The sequence below is a fragment of the Geospiza fortis genome, unplaced genomic scaffold (genome assembly GCF_000277835.1).
Source record: "Geospiza fortis unplaced genomic scaffold, GeoFor_1.0 scaffold147, whole genome shotgun sequence".
Classification (NCBI taxonomy): Eukaryota; Metazoa; Chordata; class Aves; order Passeriformes; family Thraupidae; genus Geospiza; species Geospiza fortis.
This window is the reverse complement of record NW_005054372.1, coordinates 3,553,513-3,565,213: the sequence shown is the minus strand read 5'-3', so window position 1 is coordinate 3,565,213 and position 11,701 is coordinate 3,553,513. Positions and strand designations below refer to the sequence as shown.

Below are 11,701 nucleotides of genomic sequence, written 5' to 3'. Positions count from 1 at the left end.
CTCTAATGTAATCCAATGTTAATTAGATAATACACATAGACCACTACACTGGAATACCACTGAATCTGGTATACTGTAAGCATCAGGTGGTTTCTTGAATGATTTAAATTGCACATTTTTGTATAACTAGGAGTGACATGAATGAGAGTGTTAATGTAAAGATATGGGACATCACAAGAATGAATCAAGTTGTGTAAAAGCCATCTTAACAAATCAGAAAAGTGAAGTGCATGTTGAAAATTTGAATTTATTAAACCAAAAAAATGAAGTTTCCAAAAGAGCCTTAGTGGTTCTTGAAGCATATATGCTGACTAGCTCAGTAGTTAGCATTTCTTTGTGCCTGGTTGTTCAGAGTCTTTTACTGGAAAATGCCAAAACACTTCACAAAGTCAATGAATATTATCTTTTTTTTGAGTTGTATCCAGTTGCCCTTATTGAAAGGGATATAAGCAGTTTCCAGAACATGCAGCGTAATTTAGGAAAGAATTTTTAAAATAACTTTAGATACCATATAGAAAATGAAAGTAATTTTTCTTGCCAAGGTAACCATCACAGAATAGATTAATTACAATAAATCAATTTCTTTTTCTTTATGGCATTAAACAGATATTCAAAGTACCACATATCTGATTTGTCTTGTTACTGAAGCCTCTTTGCTGTCGGTAATAGTAACATTAATTGAAGTTGACAAAACTTTTAATTATTCCAATTTTTGTATACATTTTCTCAATATAGAGAAGATACATATTGAACTGGAGAAATTCCTTGTGGGAGCTTAGTCTACACAAAAGTGGCTTCATAAGCATTATTTCCAATAGTACAGATGACTGCCTTGGAGGCTGAAAGTGTGTGTTCAGTGTGATTGAAAGTTATTTCACCTTGTATGTGCTTCCAATGAAAATGGGGACAAACTGGGGCAAGGCAGATCTGTCCTCACACAGCTTCTCTGCTAAGCCTGGGACAGAAGCAAAGTTGGCATATGCATTTCTTGGAGGGAGGAGCAGCACAGTCTTTCAGGCACAAAGGAGTGGCCAGGAAAATGCCAGAGGAGTTGGTTACAGAGCTCTCCTGAATAATGCCCTGTGTTCCCTCACAGAGCAGTGTTATTAAATTATCATTTTCCTTAATGCAGAACAATTATTTTCACCAAAAATTTGAGTTGGGTGTCCATTATGAATTCTTATACACATAAGCAAACTTGAACAAATTTGGCAGAGCACCTGCTGGGGAAAATTCAAGTGTCCTTTCTGCAATTCACTTGATGCAGAAAAGAGCCTTTGCATAATTGGTGGGAACGCACTTTACGAGTTTCTCCCATTTCATTGATAATACAGATAAGAACATTTTAGCATGGGCAAGCTGAAGTACTGTGATTAAGTGAAATCTCAGCAGCACTGCTTACAAGGATAGCAAGTCTGTTGTGGCTTTGAAGTCAGCATGTTTGTTTATATGTGATGAATAATAATCAGGGAGAATAGTTTATAGTGAGGAATTATCCTTTCTTGGGGGGATAACTTCTATTTCAGTGTAGCCTGCTATGGGAGGGATCTAAGAGAATTAAGTTTTAAATAACAGAAGTCAGATTAGCTGCTCTAGTAACCTACATTTAGGGATAGCGTGTTCATTTGAAGTTAATTTGAGGTGGCAGATGATCTCTTTTATCTAGAATTAGTAAATAACATGTGCTATTTATTATCCCTCTCTCTCTCTTAGAAGGTGTTGTGTGAAGTGGTGAATCATAGCTCTGAAATCTGAGCCTGATCCTAGCTATGTGCTAGATATGTAATTTACCTTTCCTAATGTTGTTTTAATACCAAAGACAGAATTAAGAGAGCTGTAGGGAAGTATTTTTATTTCCTTGTTGGAGTGCTATTGCTCTCTCATTTCTTAAAATAGCTTGGATTTTTGTGATATTAAATTAGTTTGCTTGGAAATTGATATTCTGAGGTCACACGTTGATTGAAGATTACTTTGGATCAAGTATTCATGAGCCCCAAAAAGAGAAGTTAATAAATAGAATCTGTTTTTCTGACTGGTCCAATATCTTTGTTGTAAATCATTATGTATTCAAGTGAGCAGATAAAGATTTGAGTGTGTTCTTGCTTCTAAAGGGTCAAAAAAGTTGTACATACTTTTAAATGTTTCTTAGTGTCATCCACCTTATTATGATGGAAAAAAATTCCATAATGCAAGCTGGAACCTTATTTTATTCCTTTGAACTCCACCTGGGTTGAACACCCCAGAGAAGATACTGTTTTAATGGATTGATTTATTTATTCATTTATTCATTCATATAGTGCTGATCTTGGGCCAAGATTTTTTTTAGTCTTTTTTCAGTCTGTCTTGAGCACCTCTTATGAGAGTACTTGTAATCAGATGAATTATACTGTGTCAGAATGTTAAAAAATGAAAACCTAGACTTCTAACTTTCTCTCATCATCCTACAAAATATAGAAATAGATGTGTGGTTGCAGTGAATCACATTTTGTGCCTTACTCAGTTCACGTGGCTTAACAGCTGATTCATATAGGAAAGCTGTTTAATCCTGCACTTGGTGACAGGAGACGTGCCAAGAAAACAGTCCTGGTTCAGTCACAGTGCCATTTTCTCTGGAGAGCCTATAGCCAGTTAAATCAGTGATTTGAAACTATGAATATATTGATTTACTTTAATTTCTAGATTGCTTGAACTTGTATTTTGTGAAAGGAGTGTCAGTGTTCTCTAGGTTATCCTCTTTCAGCAGGGGTTTGGACTAGATGATCTCCAGAGGTACTTTCCAACCTAAACAAATTCTATATGTTTGGGAAAAGGAAATGAGGATTTGTTTTGAAAGTGTAAGCTAGAAAGCTCTCAAAAGCCTAATAGCAAATGAGTGATTATTTTAATTGTTCAAGTAAAAGGAATTGTAATGCTTTTGCTTTTCAAAAAGATTGAAGAGGGGCAAGGACCTTTCCCCGTACCTTACAGGCCTGAAGTAACAAGCCATATTTAGTAAATATTTGCACTGCACAGTTCAAAGCTTCTGGAGGAAGCTTTTAACTTATGTTAGACTAGAGGCAAAAAAACTGAACATGCCGAAAAACCTAAAGCCAAACAGCATCTCCCTAAAACACTTCCCTTTGAGTTGTACAATCTGACAGAATTTTTCAGCTACTGTGTCTATATTCATGGTCTGTCAGATGTGGAAAATCTTCTAAGTACTGGCTATCAGAAGTTTGTTTTCCCTTGTTTTGTCCAGAAGGCTTGGCTATTGCATATGTGCAGAGCTGCAGGAAAAAGTATATGTTTGCTTGGCCTTTGTTTGTTGGAAATATGAGACCCATAACCAGATGATATTATGGGTGATGGGAAGAGGTGAAAGCTCAGTGAAAATGAAAAATTTTGTTGAACAATCCCCTTCTCAGTTCCATAGTATAGCTGTGTGAAATAATAGTGGTGCTGTTTGTGATCAAATTCAGGAAAAACTTCCTGTATTTTCTGGATGGTGACTGTGCTGTGCTTGTTTGCAACATTCAGAAGTAACTTGCTAGCAGAGGTGAATATCAGTTGAGAATTCAAGTGATTTGTCAAGCATATGAGAGGAACTAATGTTTCACAGCTTCTTACTTCAAACTGTGAACACATAGAAGAAGCCAGTGCCCACTGTTAACTTAGGCAACAGTTTTTAGCGAATTTCAGTTTGGTTTTCTGGATTTCTTCATGGTTCATGATATAACTGAATATTTTAAATTTATAACAACTACATTCAGAAGTAACTACACTTACAGATTTAATATCTTCTGGGGGCATTTTCTGCAGCTATGCAGGGGTTTGAATGTATATACAAAAGCAATTGGACTGCTTTAGGCTAATGAGTTACCACTTGTCATCTCTGACTGCTCTACTTCCAAAGCAGAGTGTGTTCAAAAGGTCTTTGATTTAATATTTGACATTATATATATGTATGTGCTTGTGTGTTTCGGCAAAAAAAAATCCAACCTCAAAAAGAAGTCAGAAGAATTAGAATTTACAAATATATATAAAAATTTTTGTGTGAGCTTTGCTCTTTTGTTTTCTTTTTTTTTTTTTTAAATTGGTCTTATTCTTTATTATGCAGAACTGCATTAATTAGGCTCTGAATAGGGTCATGATGGTCAGTAAGGAAGACAGTGGTTATTGGAGTCCTGTAACTCCAACAGTCAGATTGACTGTTCTTGTTCATGCTGGGTGAGTTCAGAAGCTTAATTTATCTGTTAGTACCATCACTCCTATGCCAGTAACATAACACCTATCCTTTATGTAATCCTTCCCTTGCTGCAGCCAGCTGATAAAAAGCCAAAAAGAAAACTTTTGGTGAAACTGGATGTATATTAAAGTAGGGGAAGGAAAGAGAAATATGTTATAAACAGTAGAAGAGAATAAAATGTGTTTGGTGTGCAGGAAATATTGTTATGCAAAATGAAAAATATGAATTAAAAATTATGCACTGTCCTTTGTAATTTGAATGAGAGAAATAGGTTGGTAGAAATCTGGGCCAGACAATTTTGAGATTTAAGCCTTTCGTGATGGAATTAAAAAAAGGAATCATAATTGGGCACTAAAACCTCCATATTTCAAAATGTTTATAAGGTGCTTCAGTATTTGTACTGCATGAGGACTGTCTTTAAATTTGAACATGAGCAAAGTAATTCAAGCAGATCACCTAGCTTTGTTAGCGAGCTGTGTCCTATTGAACCAAGCCAGTGCCTGGAAAGTGTTACTTTCAGGCCATGGGGTTGTTACAGCTACAACAGCATTAAGGTAAACAAGAAAAAAAGTAACTAAATCTCATATTCTGAGAACACCAGTGGCATATATGACATAACTGCCGTGGCATTTGGTACACTAAGGCTGCAGCACGTTTTCATGTGCTGCAGTGGGAAGTTGAGCAGGGGGTCTCTGGAGTCCTGGCGTTGTGCTCAGTGGGTCCCACCCCCGTTTTTTTCGAGCGAGCGCTGTCTCCTTCAGCGCCGGGCAGGACAGCGGGCGGCGCGTCAGCTGACTCAAGTATTAGTTTCATGGTCCAGGAGGAAATGAAACGTTTGATTCCAAAAGTTTTCGCTTCTTCGGTATAATGGTAAGAATATTGTTGCTGGTTCGGGGCATTTTATTAGCATGATGTTATATTAAGTTAAGGAGGTGAATCTGTATTCCTTGGAGTGTTTGCTACAGGTGTCTGTTTGATTTGACAGTTTGGGGAGCTCAGGAAAACCAAGGCCAGCTCCTCCTCTGTTGACCTTTTTGAGGGAGGAGGGGGGAGTCAAGAGTGGTAAGGGCATAAAGTGACAAATTATTACAACTACATAGCTTTGTCCATATTACTGTCCTGCTTGGTTCTTGCTGAATGATTAAATTTATACTGGTAAATTTACTGATAGAGAAGATGCCTTCTGAAGTTTGATATTGCTAAGTCATCCTCAGTTAAGTATGCGGTATAAAGGTTTATATTTAGCACTTCAGTGCAGCAATACAATTAGGAATAGAACATTGCTTTCTTTCTCACTTGGCTGCAAATAATTAAGATTTACAGTTAGCATATAAATCATTGCTTCAGTGTATGATTTTTCAAGTGTGTTTTTCTGACAGTGAATTAAACAAGCTAGTCAGACTGAATAAATGATATTCTCTTTTTCATAGTACTTGCTTGTGCTTTAGCAACATATATTCACATTTCTCAGCAATTTCTGGACAGCAATCAGGAGAGATGAGAAACTCTTAGATCTTGGAAAAATGAAATCTTTATACCACCAGGGTGACACAGCAAGGCAAACTCTTTTCTGTGCCTTTCTGTAACTTGATATTTGATCAGCATTGCCTTTGGAGACAGAACATGTCCCATAACTATATGCACAATAAGACTATGTTAAATTCAGAAGATGAGATAATTTTCTTGGGGGTTTGTGTAAGTTTCTCCAAGTATAATTGGAACTAGACTTCCAACAATGGAGTTGATACTGGGGAAACTGTGCAGGGAATACAATAAGCTGCATGGTCCTCCCTCATTACCACTCCCAGCTCTAGGATGACACACAGGGGACCTCTGGGATCTTTCTCACTAGTTCCAGGTTGCTGAGTTAAGCTGTGATTCCAGCTCTGTTTGCTGTTATGGAAAGTGTGAAGCGCAATCTCCGAGCACAATTCCTGAGCACTGAATAATGACAATACAAATACCCACACAGTACCCACCTCACTTAGTTTTCCTTCCAACAGGAAGGGTCATTTCAGGCTCTGAGTTGATGTTTAGTATTTCACTGACTGGAATTCAAATTTTATTCCATTGGAGTGACATGGGGTTTTTCTCTGTGGATAATATATCGGACTATTTTGTGTGTATGTTTATTATGTAGAGGAATAAAGAAGGAAAAATAGACTTATAGGAATATGAAGAAAGTGTTTATTTTTTCCTCTCCTGTCCTGTATTGTTAATAACACAGTGTTTAAAAAGAAAAAATAACACAGTGTTTAAAAAGAAAAAAATACCTGGTCATTTTAAATTGGCAAGACTATGGGAGGGTTTTGCATACAGGTGCTGTGGAAGCATTTCCTCTCCCTCTCTGCCACATATGTGGGTATGCCTTCTTACTGTTCTCCTTTCCACCTTCATGCCTGATTTTCTGTATCCTTTTAACATCCCATTCCCACAGGTATAAATTGTGCAGCAAGAAGGATCAGGCCTAGCTTTTGAAATGCATCTTAGTGATCAGTGGGTCATTGAACTTCTATCCTGAGACTCTTGGCTAAATCTGCAGCAATACCATGCAGTAAATGTGACATGCTGTGTTTGCAAAGCCTTGGGTATCCAATGGTGCAACAATGTGACCTGTAGTTTGAAACCTCTGTGTGAATGTGTCTTCGTGTTCCATGGAATCATTTTGACCTCTAACTAATGTATTTATAGGATTGGATTTATACTAGGAATAATTTTTGTTGATTTTTTCATATGTAGTTACTGTGCAAAAAGAACAGTATGTCTGCTGAGATATGTTTACTGTATTGCTATATTTCTATGACATTAAAATTCTTTTTAGTAAGTTATGTTTTCTGTTTTTCTTTTCTTTTTTTCCCATGTGGTTTTGTTATCATGCAGAGCTCTGGGATTGAAACGTTAGTGGAGGAGCTTTGCTCCAAACTAAAAGACCTTCAGAGTAAGCAAGGTGAGGAAAAAATGTTTAAACTTCTGAGGCCATGTATTGTATTTATCAACTCTGCAACAGTCTGAGATGGGGGTGGGTGTGGGGGAGTAGGCTGTTTTTCAGTAGCTTTTAGTACAGGCTATGCAATTTTAAAATACATTTGAATAAATTCATTCAAATAATTTAAGCAATTTTGTATTGGTACGCTTTTACTAAGAAATAGCCTTTCACAAATGGAACTTTCTTCATGAAAAGCTATAGCTATTCATATCCAGCTGTGCCTGCTTTTTTAGTAAATATTACAAATTCACCATCTCCCCTTCCTACCAAAAGTAATGAAAATAAAGTAGGCTTGATTCTATTCCTTTTGTGTATTGATGCTTGCAAAGACCAGGTTTGCCTCAAAATAATTATGTGGAAACTATTTGTGTGAAAAGCATCCAAATAACCACCACTACTTAAAGTTTCTGGGCTATAGGGGAATGATAATGGGCACTTTATGATGTCAAGCTTGGGGAGAGGGAGCATAATGTGAAGTTGTATTGTCTCCAGTGACATAAATGTTTGCTCAGGCACACAGCAGCAGCCTTGGACAGTTAGAGTAAAATTAATATGCTTATTATGTAGTATAAGTAGCTGTAAATAAAAGAAACATTTACCTGCTTAAAGCATGGTTTTAGCTGTTTCCATTCCCTGTTTTTGTTTTTAAACAGTAATCATTAGTCAGCTCTTAGTATTTCATAATGCTGTGAGTTTCTTCCTGAGCAAGGTGATGTTAAGCATTTATTTTGAAAATAATAAAATAAAAAAATAGTATGTCTCACTTTTTTTGTTTTAAAGGTTTGAATAGAAAGAATTAGAAATTCTTCAGTCACCTCTCACACAGGAAATATGCCTTTACATCCACTCAAAGCTCGAAAATTACTGCAAGGATATTTCCTTTCAGTGAAACACATGAGAAGTGTGTGGCCAATAATGAAAACATTTAGTTAAATAGTTGATTTTTAAGGAATACTTTTTGTGTCTGTAGCAATGCAAGAATGAGATAAGGATTTGGATAGGGAGCAATTAAACATTCAGCAGAAATCCTCCCACTGCTAGCCGTGAGGTTGCGTGGAGCCTGCTGGCCAGTTGTGTTTGATCAGATTTGCAGGACTGGACAACTGTGAAAAACTTGAATCTTGGGTGGTAATTCATAATTTCTTAATGTTATTTACAGTGTTGTATGGAAATGTAACTGCTATTACAGTTACACATCCTGGTGCTTTTTGTTAAATACTGTTATAAAGTACACCGGCTTTTTTGAATTTTTCTGTTAAGCATTTGGAATTTTCTTCCAAAACAGAGGAGAAGATTCACAAAAAGTTAGAAGGCTCTTTGACTCCTGAGACTGATTTATCTCCCACAGCAAAGGATCAAGTAGAAATGTATGTATTTTTTCTTGTTATTGTCTGAGATGCTTTTCTCTTTTTATTCACATATTTTAACACAGAGAAGTTAACTCAGTGGGGAATCTGGAGTTTTGTGGATATTAAGAAATACATTTCTTTTCAAGCCATCTTCTTTTGTTAATCTTGTATATTTAAATATAAGCACTTGGTACCATAGGCTAGTTTAATTTCTGTCAAAACCCAGACTGCTTTTATTTGACTATATACAGAACTCAAACCATACTTAATTTTAGTTTCCTGAAGACTAAATCAACCAGACAAAAACCTTTAAAACAATATTAATTGCCATGTAGATTTACAAGGAGGGAATCATCTGTTTCCTGGATTCAGATCTCGCTGTCTTCTATTGCAGAAATGGCTAACAAACTCTCTTATAACCTTTAAACTCTTGATAACCAAAGTGGTCTCCTAGTTAGCAAGTACCTGAGTCCAGTGTTACTGAACTACCCAGGAGTTTTGTCGTTGACCTCTCTTGGAGATACAGCTGCTTCTGTATCTCTTAATAGTAGCAACAGCCTAGTAGAAATGTTACTAAATGGATTATCTGTGTTCAGGGAATTGATTGTGCTAATATGCATTTCATTTAACTTAATTCTAAAAATTTTAAGTTTTCATTGAAATACATGTGATTCAGTAAAAATCTCTACCACCAAACACATACTACTATAAATGTTGCAGAAAGCCATATTTTAATCTTGTACCTCTTGCATAAAGCTATTAAGCATCTTAAACTACTCAAAAACTACTTTTTTAATAGCTTTTTCTTAATAACTGCATGATCAAACTACGTAGAACTTAACAATGTCTCATTTCATAAATGAGAATTTTAAAAACTGAAATTCAGGACTTCCTCATTTATAATCTAAATCAAACATTTAAGAAGACTGTAGTGAATTACCACATTATCTAATAAACCTGGAGCCACTGTTGCGAGCATCTAAGATTTCTCTCTACGTTGATGTTTAGTAGTCTCTGAAAAGGAAATTGTTTTACTTGTATGCAGTAGATTTCGAAACATATATTAATATAAGCACTTTTAAAGCTCATTTTAATTTTCCCTTTGATATCATTTAAATAGTGCAGTGAGTGGCATGTGCGTATGTAGTGCAAACTAGATTTTTAGTAATTACTCTGGTAGTGTTTTGCTGTGGTTTTTTAATGCTTTTCTGAAGCTCTACAATCCAAATGTCCCTTTTGTTTTGCTTTCAGGTACTATGAAGCGTTTCCTCCTCTTTCTGAAAAGCCAGTTTGCCTGCAGGAAATTATGACTGTATGGAATAAATCCAAAGTATGCTCTTACTCTAGCTCCTCATCTTCATCCACTGTTCCACCAACTAGCACGGATACATCTTCTCCAAAGGACTGCAATAGTGAAAGTGAAGTAACTAAAGACAGAAGTAATAAAGTGTCTGCCACTGTACAGGAAAGAACCCAGCAGAAGAAGAGTAAAAACGAGAAAGAAAACAAGTTCAGTAACAACACCGTTGAAGAGAAGCCTGTTTTGTACAAAAAGCAAGTCCGACATAAGCCTGAAGGGAAGATGCGTCCCCGCTCCTGGTCATCGGGATCCAGCGAGGCTGGCTCAAGTTCTAGTGGTAATCAAGGTGAATACAAGGCATCCATGAAATGTATTAAAGTAAGACACAAAACAAGAGAGGTTCGGAGTAAAAAAGGGCGGAATGGGCAGAGCAGGCTATCAGTGAAATCTGGTGAAAAGGTTGATAGAAAAGTCCACAGCGGAAGCAGCAGCAGCAGCAGCAGCAGCGGGTCCATCAAACAACTGTGCAAAAGAGGTAAAAGGCCATTAAAAGAAATTGGAAGAAAAGAAGCTGGCGGTAGTGATGGAAAAGATTTGTATTTAGACAGTAGAAATGAAAAGGAATATAAAGAAGAGCCCTTGTGGTATACTGAGCCGATTACGGAGTACTTTGTTCCTCTTAGCAGAAAAAGCAAGCTGGAGACTACGTACCGCAACAGAGAAGATATATGTGGAGTGACATCAGAGGCTGTAGAAGAGTTGTCTGAATCAGTGCATGGTCTTTGTATTAGCAACAATAATACACATAAAACATACCTCGCAGCAGGTACTTTCATCGATGGTCACTTTGTAGAAATGCCTGCAGTTCTAAATGAGGATATTGACCTCGCTGGGACCTCAATATGTTCTCAACCAGAGGACGACAAGTATTTAGATGATGTTCATCTGTCAGAACTAACACACTTCTATGAAGTGGATATTGATCAATCCATGTTGGATCCTGGTGCCTCAGATACGATGCAAGGGGAGAGTCGGATTTTAAATATGATTCGACAGAAGAGTAAAGAAAAAACTGATTTTGAGGCAGAATGTTGCATAGTGTTAGATGGAATGGAGTTGCAAGGGGAAAGTGCAATATGGACTGATTCGACCAGCTCTGTTGGTGCTGAAGGGTGGTTCTTGCAAGATCTTAGTAACTTAGCTCAATTTTGGGAGTGCTGTTCATCTTCTAGTTCTGGTGATGCAGATGGGGAAAGTTTTGGAGGAGATTCTCCAATCAGATTCTCCCCCATCCTAGACAGCACAATGCTTAATTCACACATGCTTGCTGGCAATCAAGAGCTCTTTTCAGATATTAATGAAGGGTCTGGTATAAACTCTTGTTTTTCAGTGTTTGAAGTGCAATGCAGTAACTCTGTTTTACCATTTTCTTTTGAAACACTCAACTTGGGAAATGAAAATGCAGATTCTAGTAGCACTGCTAATATTCTTGGGAAAACACAGTCTAGATTGCTAATATGGACCAAAAATAGTGCCTTTGATGAAAATGAACACTGTTCTAATCTTTCAACAAGAACCTGTAGTCCATGGTCACACTCGGAAGAAACACGTTCAGACAATGAGACTATAAATATTCCATATGAAGAATCCACACAATTTAATGCAGAAGATATTAATTATGTAGTTCCTAGAGTGTCTTCGAATTATGTAGATGAAGAAATTCTAGATTTTCTGCCAGAAGAAACCTGCCAGCAACAAGCTAGAAGTTTAGGAGAAATGCCCACTTTGATTTTCAAAAAGAAATCTAAGCTAGAATCTGTCTGTGGTATTCAGCTAGAACA

The 11,701-nt window shown here is 36.7% G+C and overlaps 1 protein-coding gene across 2 annotated transcripts in view; it reads left to right on the top strand.

Annotated features, from left to right (window-relative positions):
• KIAA0232 (KIAA0232 ortholog) overlaps positions 1–11,701 on the top strand; it is a 28,739-nt gene that overhangs the window by 5,843 nt on the left and 11,195 nt on the right. For both annotated transcript variants that reach the window (XM_031060086.1, XM_031060085.1), the window contains exons 2-4: positions 7,106–7,172; positions 8,497–8,578; positions 9,812–11,701. The exon at positions 9,812–11,701 is cut by the window's right edge and continues 1,366 nt beyond it. In XM_031060086.1, the coding sequence (XP_030915946.1) occupies positions 7,106–7,172; positions 8,497–8,578; positions 9,812–11,701 (2,039 nt within the window). The remainder of the gene's footprint in view (positions 1–7,105; positions 7,173–8,496; positions 8,579–9,811) is intronic.